This window comes from Onychomys torridus, chromosome 19 (assembly GCF_903995425.1).
Source record: "Onychomys torridus chromosome 19, mOncTor1.1, whole genome shotgun sequence".
Classification (NCBI taxonomy): Eukaryota; Metazoa; Chordata; class Mammalia; order Rodentia; family Cricetidae; genus Onychomys; species Onychomys torridus.
This window is the reverse complement of record NC_050461.1, coordinates 9412675-9427202: the sequence shown is the minus strand read 5'-3', so window position 1 is coordinate 9427202 and position 14528 is coordinate 9412675. Positions and strand designations below refer to the sequence as shown.

The 14528-nt window shown below is 46.5% G+C and overlaps 2 protein-coding genes across 4 annotated transcripts in view; one reads left to right on the top strand and one right to left on the bottom strand.

Annotated features, from left to right (window-relative positions):
• Cep57l1 (centrosomal protein 57 like 1) overlaps positions 1-2105 on the bottom strand; it is a 60975-nt gene extending 58870 nt beyond the window's left edge. Inside the window, exon 1 of one of the 3 annotated variants that reach the window (XM_036168586.1) lies at positions 2007-2105. Coding sequence is in view for 1 of the 3 variants with exons in the window: in XM_036168584.1 (XP_036024477.1) it covers positions 1730-1843 (114 nt within the window). In the remaining 2 variants the exon portion in view is untranslated. The other 2 variants (XM_036168584.1, XM_036168585.1) reach the window with 2 other exon arrangements.
• A 450-nt stretch (positions 2106-2555) lies between these two features.
• Positions 2556-14528, top strand: part of Sesn1 (sestrin 1) — a 104988-nt gene continuing 93015 nt past the window's right edge. The window contains exon 1 of the mRNA XM_036168582.1: positions 2556-3444. Within this exon, the coding sequence (XP_036024475.1) occupies positions 3166-3444 (279 nt within the window). The 5' untranslated portion in view covers positions 2556-3165. The remainder of the gene's footprint in view (positions 3445-14528) is intronic.

Here is a 14528-nt window from a genome sequence, read left to right as displayed (position 1 = left end):
CAATTGTGGCGTTCTGGAGAATAACAAAAGGTTCTTTTGTTTGTTTTTTGAGACAGGGTTTCTCTGTGTAGTTTTGGTGCCTGTCCTGGATCTCGATCTGTAGACCAGGCTGGCCTTGAACTCACAGAGATCCTCCTATCTCTGCCTCCTGAGTGCTGGGTGGGATTAAAGGCGTTCGCCGCCACCGCCACCGCCACCGCCACCGCCACCGCAGCCACCACCACCTCGAGAACAAAAGGTTCTTAGATGAGCTAATATGAAGGTGGTTTAGAAAATTAAGTCCATAGAAAACTCAGCCCTCCAATGCTCTCTTTCTGCCCACTGTCTGTGCCCTCCCCTCCCACCCCCTAGTAAAGCCCTTTATACCTTAAAGCCCCTTCAAACTTTGAGGCTAACAGGTCCCTCTAGCCTCTCAATACCACGGGCCTTTAAATATGGCTGATCTCACAACTGTCCAGAGACGGCAGGCAACCAGCTTGTATGATCCAGCAACAATCCTCCTCGGACAGAAAAAGGAACCTTTCCCCACAACCAAGCACTCTTCACTCCTTCCCAGCTGGCTGCCATCATTTCCCATGCGGTGTATTCGACCTCACTTACTTACTGCCACTTGTTAGAACACGAGATCCATGACAGCAGGGGACACTGTGCTCAGTGGTGTCCTATTGCACAGGAGGCTGAAGCCCCAGTGCTGGTCTTTCTGTCTTTGTCTTCCTTGGGATGAAGACTTCCAAGACTGTGCTGAATGTCCCTCTAGCCACCACAACACTAAATAGTATTACAACTGAATATTTACACATTAGTTCTCTAACAAGATGAGGGTGTATCTTTGTTTACTGTTGTACATATTCAAGGCCCAGTTAGTTTTCATTATGGTTTTTGATTTATGTATGATTGTACAGTTTGTATGCATACATGCCTGTGCACCTCGTGTATGACTGATGTCTGCTGAGGTCAGAAGGCATCAGGTCCTCTGGAATTGGAGTTACGGATGGTTGTGAGATGCCACGTGGGGGCTGAGAATCGAACCCAGGTCCTCTGTAAGGACAAGTGTTAACTGCTGAGCCATCTCTCTCTAGTCCCTGGTTATTATTTTATGACTAAATTTACTCTGCAAAGCAAAGGATTAAAATCTAATCCGATTACCAGGCTAATAAAAAAAAACCTTCCAAACCTGCGTTTTCTCAAGTATAATGACTTCAAAACATCTTTGGAGAAACAACTGAACACTCGAAGATAATAAATTTGGGAGGTGTTTATAGGCTTTTCATACAGAACTTTTCAAAGCTTGTTAGATTCAAACCTAAGAATACTGGAAATTCTTTTCAGTCTCACACGAAACGGATTGCTGAGCTCTCCCTCGGATTCTATTTGACTGAGGAAGCAGAGCACAAAACAGATTTGTACAAGAGCAAAGAAAGGTGCATTGCACCTCACGGGGATTCCTAATCCATCCAGCACTGACTCACATGACAGAGGCCAGCCGGAGCAGCAGCGTGGAGCCTCCTCGACCTTCCAGACCGTGATCGCCAATTCCTTGCCTTAGTCACCCACCAAAATGTGTTGGGCACCCGCACTTCTCTCCCCGTAAGCCACTGGGGAAAGAAAGGCCCTGGACTGAAAGGCAGCAACCCCAGATGGATGGCTTCGGCTCCAAAAGTTTAGAGGAAGCAGAGTTAGGAAAAACACTTTCAATGAACAAGTCACAGCCAAGCCTAACCAAGCTTACCAGATGGACGTTCCCAGTTAACCAGAACCGTTGGCTCGCCCGCAGCAACCAGAAGTGTTGCGGTGGCATCTGGGAGTTGTAGTTTCTGTCGCAAACAGACGGCGTCGGTAGCATGACAACTACATTTCCCAAAAGCCAAAGCAAAGACGTCCTGCCTACTGAATCTGGGGTCTGGCTGTCACAATGTTTTTAGGTTAATCGTCAACTATATCCCATTCTATTAGGGATACCAGCGGGCCCTTTTGTTTGTTGTGTGTTTCTCTCGCGCGCTAAATACCTCGGGACATTTGTACTCCTGACTTTTCCTTCCCCCTTCTTCACGCCAGCGCCACCAAACGTCAGGAACGGAAATCGCCGCGGAGGGCGCATGCGCCCCGCCCGGCCTCGCGCACGCGCAGCCGCCGGCATGGCTTGGCGGCGCGCGGTGGACTCGGGGTCCGGAGGTGCTCTGCCCGAGGGCGGGGCTCTTCCCAATGGCTGCCTCGGCGGGTCCCGTGTGCCTGGGCGGAGAGGCAGGCCTGGGGCCGGGGCGGCTCCCGGAGGTCCCGGGCGGGGACAGGGGAGGGGCTGGGGGTGAGGACCCCGTCTCCCCTCCCTGCTCCCGCCCTCTGGGCCGAGCCCCACCGAAGGGGCTGGGCGAAGGGGCGGGCTCTGCGCCTCGGGCCCTGGGCTGGAGCCGCGCGGCCGGGTGCTCCAGGACGGCTGGGGGTCGCGGGGTGCCCTCCGGCGTGGCGGCGGTGGCCGAGGACGGAGGGGTAGGAGCAGCAGCGGTGGATCCCGGGGGACAGGAGGCGGCAGGGGCGGGGACGCTGCCCTCCGTCGCCGCTGACACAGGGACTGGTGGACGCTGCGGCCCCCGGAGCGGCGGAGCCTCGGGGCCCAGCAGCCAGGGGTGAGGGTCTGCTTCCAAGCCCGCCGGCGCCCGCCCGCTGCCCCGCCGAGGCGCTAGGAGGAGCCGAGGGGGGCGGAGACTGGTGTCGGAGGAGGGGCGGGGTGGGGACGCTCTGGAGAACCGGCCGCTGCACAGACAAAAAAGCCCCGAATGGCTGGAGAGCCTTCTACTGTTACCAGCCTGGTGGGGCCAAGCACGGATTTGACAGCTCCACAACGTGAGGATATCCGCTGACCCTGCGACACAGAGAACACTTCCCCGAGACTCCCTGTCCAGCTAGTCGGCTCTGTAAGGTTGCAACTTTCCAACTTTGTTGTTTTTCAATCGCTGTCCAGAAGACTGCCCCTCCGTGTAGGAGAGGGTGCAAGGGCGATCCGCCTTGTGGATCGATTTGAAAGCATCAACTTAAAAGGCACGTGTGGTTCCCAATGCCACCCAGACGCTTGTTTTCCTGACGACTGGATTTCTCTGACTTTATTCCTGACTGCTTTGGGGGAATGCTGAAAGGCAACTGAAGCCTGCAGAAGAAAAGCTCCCGATTGTCATGGCTGAAGGAGAGAATGAAGTGAGATGGGATGGACTGTGCAGCAGAGATTCGACGATCAGAGAGACAGCGCTGGAAAACATCAGGCAAATCATTTTGAGGAAAACCGAATACCTTCGTTCAGTCAAAGAGCCGCTTTATCGACCTTCAGACGGCCTTTCAAATGCTGTTTCTTTGGATGGGATGAATAAGCTTCTTGCCCATCTGCTTATGCTTTCTAAGAGGTGTCCCTTTAAAGACGTGAGAGAGAGAAGTGGGTTCATTCTGAAGAGCGTCGAGGTAAGAGCATTATTAGAATAACTAGGCAGTGAGATTGGACTTGCAGTTACTCACATCGCTTTTGCTTCCAACGGGTAATGGGTTATTGTGTGAGCTCTTAATATGACTTCACTAGGCAAAGCATTGAATATTGGGCCCCAAATGAGCAGTGTAAACTAAAAACGGTTTTCAAAGAGATAAACAAGCGTTGTTTTTTATGGCATTTTAGGTAGAAATGGCATTGCTGGTGGAAAATAGTATCTATGAAAGGTATAATTAATTGTAAGTCAAGTCTTTATATTTCTTTTTGTTGCCAAGTGTAGCCAGTGTGTTTTCACATTGTTACAGTGTTCTGTGTGGGAAGTTTCTCATTGAAAGCCTCGAAAGGGAGAAATTGATATTAAATGTTTCCTATTTGTTCAAGGTAGCTGGCAGATGGTGGAATAATTTTCTCTGCCTCTTCACAACAAAGGCAGGACTTCATTTTCTAAATGCACCCTAAAGCAGAACTAGAAAATAATAATAAGAACCAGCGTAAGTCATAAAGAAGTTAACATGTTCAGGTTGAAAAGTTGGACCCAAAGTTAGGTGTGTAGTAGCTTGTGCTCAGTACTCTCAGGAGGTTGAGGCAGAAATAATACTGCCAGGAGTTCAAGACCAGCCTGGATATGTAATGAGTACCAGGTCAGAACATGGCTGGCTACGTTGCAAGACCCTGCCTGAAAAAGGAAGAAAGAAAGGTTGGACCCAGGTAAGGCATTTGATAGAAACACATTGCTGTTCAGTTAGTTTCTGGTCCCCTAAATTGTTTCTTTTGTCTTTTCCCATGCAAACCTACTTAAATTGTAAGTGCAGTAAGGTTTCAAGTACTATTGTTTCCTGCCATTTTTCTCTCCTGTCACCTTATCCTGTTTTAGTAGAAGGTGTGTTAGAATTTGAAGGAGCAGGAGAAACGTTTATAGATATGAAGAATGCTCAGTGATTGCGGATTAGGATATGGCAGTGTTCTGTAGTGGCTTGAATTTAAATGAAGCAAAAGAAAAATAATCATATTGATAAAATGATAATCTTAAGAATCTAAGATCTTGAAATAGTCTTTACAAACACTGTAGAGTCAATTATTATAATTCATTTTACCAGCAAGGAATTCATTTTCCATGTATGTACATTCCATCCCTCAGGCATAAGAAGCTGCTTCTCTTAGACCTCTGGATAGCCCCTATAGTTATGTTTTTAATATTGGAGTCATAATTGTGCACACCAAATACTGTTATGCACTGTATGGAACTACATGACCCATTAGTTTTTAAGTTTTCATTAGTATTTAGGGTTTGCCCCTTCTTGCTAGTCTACTTCACTTGGGTGTCTTTTTGGCCTTCCATCTTGCTGCTTATTTACATTAGTGGAGTGGGAAACCAGGTAATGACTTTTGTTAAGAGTCATATTGGAAATCAAGTACTCAGGCTCTGGGGAATGCTGTGTCATAAGTGTAAGTAAGAGCACTAGAGTCTGACTAGGTCCAGATGCTGCCTTATTAACGGGCTGCCGTAACCTTGGGCATGTCCCTTGACTTTCCAGTGTTGGATGTTCACATCTATAGAATCAGGGGGAGAAGACAGCTGTGGGAATGAATGGCATGCAAAGTGCTATCCTGTCCAGGGAGTGCGTCTCTCCTCGTTCACAAGTGCACCATGTGGACTAGATAGAATTTGTTCAGAGCCTAGTTTGTTCTGCAAAAGGATTCGGTGTTCTGTACTCTAGTGGCTTCCTCCAGACTTACATTTCTTCCTCTGTCCTGCGTCTATTATACTTTATTGCTGCTATTATTATAAGAGGAACTTGATTTATATTGTTCTGTAATCTCACTTGATATGAATGTCTTCCCCAGAAGGGCTCTAAGTTCTCAAGAGTATTGGCTGGGACCTGGAAGCTACTAAATAAATATCCAAAGGATAAATACATGTATTTGCCTTCTTTCTGTCTCACATCGGTTTGCACTGATGAAATCTCCATTTTATGGAGCATTCACTCATGCATGCATTTGAGGAAGAAATAGTGAATGCCGTAGTAAGGTCTAGAGACTAGTGGCAACAGTTTGCATATTCTGCTGAAGGGAGACAGGCCATAAAAAAGTAAATGAGCATTTAATTTTATGTAGTACGGGGAGAGTTCCTTGAGGCAAACCCCTCAAAGACAGATTTAGTATTCATTCATTCATTCATTCATTTTGAGACAGGGCTTCCTGCCTCAGTCTGCCAGATGCTAGTATTATGGACATACACCAGTGCACTTTTCTTATAAATAATTATCCATACAGTGAGGTTATTGTAGGGACCCCGACCTAGAAAATAGTTTCTATGAAGGCCTCGTGGCAAGAGCAAGTAACTGAGTTCTAAGACTTGAAGGTGATTCAGGATGGTTGAAGTTCACATTTTGAGCGGAGTGTGAAATTTAGGAGCAAATGCTCTGAAGTTAGATAGACATAGCTTCAGTACTTATTGATAATATTAATTATCTGTACAACTACGAATAAGTTCCATACTGCTGTTCAACTCAGTTTCCTTATCTGCAAAATGGGGATGATGCTAATAGTTGTTTATTCACGATGCTGCAGTAAGAATAAAATGAAATAATGCCTGCAGAGCATGGCACAGTGCTATCTCATAAAAAGGACGATGTAATGGTGGAGGTTTTTATTGTTGCCAGACAGGATCTAGATCTCAGGGGAACTGTAGGCAGTTGTAAGGAATTTTCCCAGAACAATGGGAAGCCACTGAGGCTTTGAAGAAGATGGTAACATGATTGATAATGTTGCAAGGAACGTTCCAGAAGCAAGATGGAGAATGTGTTTCCAGGCTCAGGAGGGGATGTGTCATGTCAGTTACAAGGTGGTTCTGTGGGAAAAACAATAGCAGACTGGGATGTGGTAGAAGATGGGAAAGACATGAATTTGAATGATAGTGAGAAAATAAAAGCAAAATTTGTGATTTGAATTACTTAGTGCAGAATGTAATCGTTCCTGAGACACAAGACTGGCAAGGGCCATTTAGGAGAAAAGGTAGTTGTTTTTCACACTGCTGAGTGAGGTTACACTGTTTCCGAGGCATCCACAAGGAAGTTGCTCCTCACTGGGTTTCTGTCTCCTCCCATTGCAGTTCTCTCCACTTCTCCAGACTTACCCCCCACCCCAGCTTTCTGTCCACCTACTTAGCCGCAGAGCCCTCCATCTGCCCTGCAGAGCTGACCGCGTTACTTTCCTGTCTACAACCCATCATGGTAGAGCATAGCCTTAACATGGCCCTAGTGCCTGGCATTGTGTACTTCCACTTCCCTCCCTGGCCTCACTGCACACCTTATTGTTCACAGTCTGGTGTCAGTCTCACATGGGAATCGAGTAGTCGTTTGAATCAGCGCTCCATGATGCGCACGCAGCCAAAGCGGAGTTGCATATAAGATTCCCGAAGCTGCTCCTACAGGCCTTTAACTACTTCCACTACCTCAGAGGGCTGGTCAGCAAGGGAGGGCAATGGATTCAATTCCAAATGACCACTAAACCTGTAAAAAATGAGCATATTGGTAGACAACATCTTTTTATACACCTCTTCTCAATTTGTTGATTTCTTATCAATATATTAAAATCCATTCAATGTATTTTCAAGGGTTACTGTGTACCAAGCACTGTACTTGGAATTGGAAGAGCAGGGAAATGTTTCCCCTGCTTCTCCCCAGGTCCCCTTTCTCATTTTTGCTGAATTTAAAAGATATCCCATTACACCTCTTAATACTCAATTCTCTAAACAAAGGACCAGAGGAATTAACTCAGGCCCACTTATTGTACAAGTCACTACTGAAGTAGTCGTAATGCCTATAAATAAAATTAATGTAAAAGATGTAAGTGCATATATGATCAAATGATTATAAAAAGGAGAAAAAATGCATAAACTTGCTAGTAATTAGCACTGGAAATAATTTGGCTTAAGGGGTAGATTTGGACTAAGTCATTAAACACTTTGTTAAGTGAGGTAGGGAGGGCTTCCTTTCATTGAAGCATTGCCCGTGATGCACTTTGATGGCTGACAGAATTGTATCTAACCGGGTAACATATAGCAGATGTCTGTTTAGTGCACACACACACACACACACACACACACACACACACACACACACACACACACAGAGTTCCAGAACAATTTAATTTTGATGAACTGTAGACACATTGGCATTCCTGCTTTCCACCTGCAGTCACGACCTTCCTATGTGTCTGTTGCAGAGAAGAAAGGCTTTTCCCCTGGAGACTTTGCCACAGACTTGCCCTCAGTTTCCCTTGTCTAGAGTGGGCCACAAGTGCCTTTCTAATAAGCTAGTCATTGGCGGGGAAGTTGGGCATTTTTACTTTTAGTTTGTATTAATAAGCATTCAGGCCTTAAGGACCAGGAGGCACCTCCTAACACTTGACAGCACTGTATGCTGGTGAGAAGGAAGGGAGATGGAAGACTATCATGTCCAGTTAGAGGTGTCCTTTAATTCGCTACGCCTATATATAACTGGATAGTAAATCATTTGGTCTATTTATAACTTGGATTTTTATTAATTAGAAGTATAGTTAATTAATTTATATGGGGACTATAAAATATAATAACTTATAGCAGAGTAGGAACATTCTAGAAGCAGATTTGGTCTTTTGTTGTTACAGGGCTTCTGTGTGTGGCCCTGGCTGTTCTGGAACTTGCTTTGTAGACCAGATTGGCCTTGAACTCAGAGATTGGCTGCCTCTGTGTCCTGAGTGCTGAGATTAAAAGCATTCACCTTTCTTATCTTTTTAGACACTTAAGAACTCAGTCTCTTTCCCCAGAAGGCTCCATGGTTGACTTCTTTATTCATTGCTTTCTTACATTCCTGTCCTTGACCACTTTCTATCCTTGTGAGGAAAATACTATTTTCTGTCAAGCTTCTGAGTGCTTTTTGGGTAGAACCTCATGGATCTCTCCCCCTCAGTGAACCTCATGGATCTCTCCCCCTCAGTGAACCTCATGGTTGCCCCCCCTCAGTGAACCTCATGGATCTCTCCCCCTCAGTGAACCTCATGGTTGCCCCCTCTCAGTGAACCTCATGGATCTCTTCCCCCTCAGTGAACCTCATGGATCTCTCCCCCTCAGTGAACCTCATGATTGCCCCCCCTCAGTGAACCTCATGGATCTCTCCCCATCAGTGAACCTCATGGTTGCCCCCCCCTCAATGAACCTCATGGTTGCCCCCCTCAATGAACCTCATGGATCTCTCCCCCTCAGTGAACCTCATGGATCTCTCCCCCTCAGTGAACCTCATGGATTTCTCCCCCTCAATGAACCTGAATGGTTTGAGGCCAAATAGAGGCAACAAAAAACTTGGTCTTGCTACGAATCCCAGGATGGCCTTGAACTTTTGGAGATCAGGCTCTGGAATACTGGAATGCTGGAATGAATGGTGTGTGCCATCATGCCTAACTACAAAGAACAAACTCTCCCCCTCCTTCCATCCTTCCCTCCCTCCCTCCCTCTTCTGGTTCTGTTGATGGAACCAGATGTGCAGGGCCATGCACATGCTGTGCCAGTGAGCTGCGATCAGCCCCCAATCTTCTCTTTTCCTCCTGCTTACAGGATGAATCCCATCTATTTATCTGCCCTCGTTATCTGCCGTTGTGACCTCTTTACAAAATATAAACGCACCCTGTCCTCATCCTTTGTCGTGTGTCTTCAGAAAGGCTGAAATGAAAGGCATGCATTTTTTAAAATTTCTCAAATTTCATATTCATATTTTATTCTTGTCACAGTGCTTCAAATGGCCTCTACCATGAAAAAAAAATGTTTAAAAATGCTATTGTAAGACATTTATTTTGTTTGTAAACGGAATGTGCTGTTTTGTTCGAAGATGGAATGTTAAACAGTTGAGTGTTAAAGTTCAGTTCAAGGCCACAGGTTATTCATGACATCATGGAAGTTTCTTTGAAATGGTAGTTTAACTTAATTAGAATTTTTTCTCATCACCAACACTTTTGACCTAATATGCTGATGTGTACAGATGGTTCATGATGCAAAGAATTACAAAATAACTATGCCGCACTCTACTTTAGCATACATTTACTCTTCTTTTGACAGGCCATAAGGATTTGCAAAATTTTTTTACTACTTGAATAGGTTATAAATTAATAATTAACATGACTAATTGTGGTGGGTATTGTGTTCCCTGAAATATTGTGTGTTCCCCGAAATAAACATATCTGGGGTCAGAGAACAGACAGCCACTAGAACAGAGCCAAAAATGGTGGCTAGAAAATGGGAAGAGTAAGCTATAGCAGAAGTTGGGCGGTGGTGGTACAAGCCTTTAATCCCAGCACTTGGGAGATAGAGCTAGCTGGAGTTCAAGGCCACTTTAGAAACAGCTAAGCATGGTAACTCACCCCTTTAATCCCAAGGAGTGTGGGCAGAAAGAGAAAAGTATATAAGGTGTGAGGACAAGGAACTAGAGGAAAAAGCACATAGTTAGTTAAGCTTTGGAGCAACACAGTCCAGCTAAGAGCCATTGGGATGAGAACTCAGAAGCTTCCAGCCTGAGGAAACAGGATCACCTGAAGAACTAGCAAGGTGAGATAGCTGTGGCTTGTTCTCCTTCTCTGATCTTCTAGCATTCACCCCAATAACTGGCCTCAGGTTTGAGTTTCATTAATAAGAACTCTTTAAGATTCCTACTACAACTAATTAAAGATTTCTTGAAACCTTTTCTCTGGTAGAATCTTGAATGTAATAAAGAATTGTTAATTGCCTAAAATTTTGACAAGATGGGCACTATTTAGTGTTATGTATAATTTAAAGGAATTTCTGTATTTAAAAACAGGCAGTATTTATGTTGTAGAAATTAGCAGGATTGGAAGGACCCGTAGACATGGGGGTGTCTTAGAATCTGTGAAAGGTCCGAGTGTATCCTGGGGAGGGGACAGTTTACAGTGCATGAAAGGTGAGGGTGCTGTTGGAGGACATCCTCAGTAAGCCCCCTTTGCCACCAACTTTAACCTAGTCCTTTCCAGGTTTTCTCTCTCTCTCTCTCTCACACACACACACACACACACACACACACACACACACACACACACACACACACACACCCCACTGTGGTAAATGGACTTTTTATAGGGGTCAATGGAAAATGGGATTGATTCTGACCCAGGCTTTCTAACTCTTATTTGTTACATGAAGTGAGAAAGACTTTAAGTGACCTTGAAGAAATGACTGAGTGCTCTGTACTGTAATGCTCAGAGAGAAGAACCCCAGGCGAGTTCTGTCCAGTGGACGTACACTTGTCTGTACTGTAATGCTCAGAGAGAAGAACCCCAGGCGAGTTCTGTCCAGTGGACGTACACTTGTCTGTACTGTAATGCTCAGAGAGAAGAACCCCAGGCGAGTTCTGTCCAGTGGACGTACACTTGTCTGTACTGTAATGCTCAGAGAGAAGAACCCCAGGCGAGTTCTGTCCAGTGGACGTACACTTGTCTGTACAGTAATGCTCAGAGAGAAGAACCCCAGGCGAGTTCTGTCCAGTGGACGTACACTTGTCTGTACAGTAATGCTCAGAGAGAAGACTCAGGAGAGTTCTGTCCAGTGGACGTACACTTGTCTGTACAGTAATGCTCAGAGAGAAGAACCCCAGGCGAGTTCTGTCCAGTGGACGTACACTTGTCTGTACAGTAATGCTCAGAGAGAAGAACCCCAGGCGAGTTCTGTCCAGTGGACGTACACTTGTCTGTACAGTAATGCTCAGAGAGAAGAACCCCAGGCGAGTTCTGTCCAGTGGACGTACACTTGTCTGTACAGTAATGCTCAGAGAGAAGAACCCCAGGCGAGTTCTGTCAGTGGACGTACACTTGTCTGTACAGTAATGCTCAGAGAGAAGACTCAGGAGAGTTCTGTCCAGTGGACGTACACTTGTCTGTACAGTAATGCTCAGAGAGAAGACTCAGGAGAGTTCTGTCCAGTGGACGTACACTTGTCTGTACAGTAATGCTCAGAGAGAAGACTCAGGCGAGTTCTGTCCAGTGGACGTACACTTGTCTGTACAGTAATGCTCAGAGAGAAGACTCAGGAGAGTTCTGTCCAGTGGATGTACACTTGTCTGTACAGTAATGCTCAGAGAGAAGACTCAGGAGAGTTCTGTCCAGTGGACGTACACTTGTCTGTACAGTAATGCTCAGAGAGAAGAACCCCAGGCGAGTTCTGTCCAGTGGACGTACACTTGTCTGTACAGTAATGCTCAGAGAGAAGACCCAGGCGAGTTCTGTCCAGTGGACGTACACTTGTCTGTACAGTAATGCTCAGAGAGAAGAACCCCAGGCGAGTTCTGTCCAGTGGACGTACACTTGTCTGTACAGTAATGCTCAGAGAGAAGAACCCCAGGCGAGTTCTGTCCAGTGGACGTACACTTGTCTGTACAGTAATGCTCAGAGAGAAGACTCAGGAGAGTTCTGTCCAGTGGACGTACACTTGTCTGTACAGTAATGCTCAGAGAGAAGAACCCCAGGCGAGTTCTGTCCAGTGGACGTACACTTGTCTGTACAGTAATGCTCAGAGAGAAGAACCCCAGGCGAGTTCTGTCAGTGGACGTACACTTGTCTGTACAGTAATGCTCAGAGAGAAGACTCAGGAGAGTTCTGTCCAGTGGACGTACACTTGTCTGTACAGTAATGCTCAGAGAGAAGACTCAGGCGAGTTCTGTCCAGTGGACGTACACTTGTCTGTACAGTAATGCTCAGAGAGAAGAACCCCAGGCGAGTTCTGTCCAGTGGACGTACACTTGTCTGTACAGTAATGCTCAGAGAGAAGACTCAGGCGAGTTCTGTCCAGTGGACGTACACTTGTCTGTACAGTAATGCTCAGAGAGAAGAACCCCAGGCGAGTTCTGTCCAGTGGACGTACACTTGTCTGTACAGTAATGCTCAGAGAGAAGACTCAGGAGAGTTCTGTCCAGTGGACGTACACTTGTCTGTACAGTAATGCTCAGAGAGAAGAACCCCAGGCGAGTTCTGTCCAGTGGACGTACACTTGTCTGTACAGTAATGCTCAGAGAGAAGAACCCCAGGCGAGTTCTGTCCAGTGGACGTACACTTGTCTGTACAGTAATGCTCAGAGAGAAGACTCAGGAGAGTTCTGTCCAGTGGACGTACACTTGTCTGTACAGTAATGCTCAGAGAGAAGACTCAGGAGAGTTCTGTCCAGTGGACGTACACTTGTCTGTACAGTAATGCTCAGAGAGAAGACTCAGGCGAGTTCTGTCCAGTGGACGTACACTTGTCTGTACAGTAATGCTCAGAGAGAAGACTCAGGCGAGTTCTGTCCAGTGGACGTACACTTGTCTGTACAGTAATGCTCAGAGAGAAGAACCCCAGGCGAGTTCTGTCCAGTGGACGTACACTTGTCTGTACAGTAATGCTCAGAGAGAAGACTCAGGCGAGTTCTGTCCAGTGGACGTACACTTGTCTGTACAGTAATGCTCAGAGAGAAGACTCAGGCGAGTTCTGTCCAGTGGACATACACTTGTCTGTACAGTAATGCTCAGAGAGAAGACCCAGGCGAGTTCTGTCCAGTGGACGTACACTTGTCTGTACAGTAATGCTCAGAGAGAAGAACCCCAGACGAGTTCTGTCCAGTGGACGTACACTTGTCTGTACAGTAATGCTCAGAGAGAAGAACCCCAGGCGAGTTCTGTCCAGTGGACGTACACTTGTCTGTACAGTAATGCTCAGAGAGAAGACTCAGGAGAGTTCTGTCCAGTGGACGTACACTTGTCTGTACAGTAATGCTCAGAGAGAAGACTCAGGCGAGTTCTGTCCAGTGGACGTACACTTGTCTGTACAGTAATGCTCAGAGAGAAGAACCCCAGGCGAGTTCTGTCCAGTGGACGTACACTTGTCTGTACAGTAATGCTCAGAGAGAAGACTCAGGCGAGTTCTGTCCAGTGGACGTACACTTGTCTGTACAGTAATGCTCAGAGAGAAGACTCAGGAGAGTTCTGTCCAGTGGACGTACACTTGTCTGTACAGTAATGCTCAGAGAGAAGACTCAGGCGAGTTCTGTCCAGTGGACGTACACTTGTCTGTACAGTAATGCTCAGAGAGAAGACTCAGGCGAGTTCTGTCCAGTGGACGTACACTTGTCTGTACAGTAATGCTCAGAGAGAAGAACCCCAGGCGAGTTCTGTCCAGTGGACGTACACTTGTCTGTACAGTAATGCTCAGAGAGAAGACTCAGGCGAGTTCTGTCCAGTGGACGTACACTTGTCTGTACAGTAATGCTCAGAGAGAAGACTCAGGCGAGTTCTGTCCAGTGGACATACAGTTGTCTGTACAGTAATGCTCAGAGAGAAGACCCAGGCGAGTTCTGTCCAGTGGACGTACACTTGTCTGTACAGTAATGCTCAGAGAGAAGAACCCCAGGCGAGTTCTGTCCAGTGGACGTACACTTGTCTGTACAGTAATGCTCAGAGAGAAGAACCCCAGGCGAGTTCTGTCAGTGGACGTACACTTGTCTGTACAGTAATGCTCAGAGAGAAGACTCAGGAGAGTTCTGTCCAGTGGACGTACACTTGTCTGTACAGTAATGCTCAGAGAGAAGACTCAGGCGAGTTCTGTCCAGTGGACGTACACTTGTCTGTACAGTAATGCTCAGAGAGAAGAACCCCAGGCGAGTTCTGTCCAGTGGACGTACACTTGTCTGTACAGTAATGCTCAGAGAGAAGACTCAGGCGAGTTCTGTCCAGTGGACGTACACTTGTCTGTACAGTAATGCTCAGAGAGAAGAACCCCAGGCGAGTTCTGTCCAGTGGACGTACACTTGTCTGTACAGTAATGCTCAGAGAGAAGACTCAGGAGAGTTCTGTCCAGTGGACGTACACTTGTCTGTACAGTAATGCTCAGAGAGAAGAACCCCAGGCGAGTTCTGTCCAGTGGACGTACACTTGTCTGTACAGTAATGCTCAGAGAGAAGAACCCCAGGCGAGTTCTGTCCAGTGGACGTACACTTGTCTGTACAGTAATGCTCAGAGAGAAGACTCAGGAGAGTTCTGTCCAGTGGACGTACACT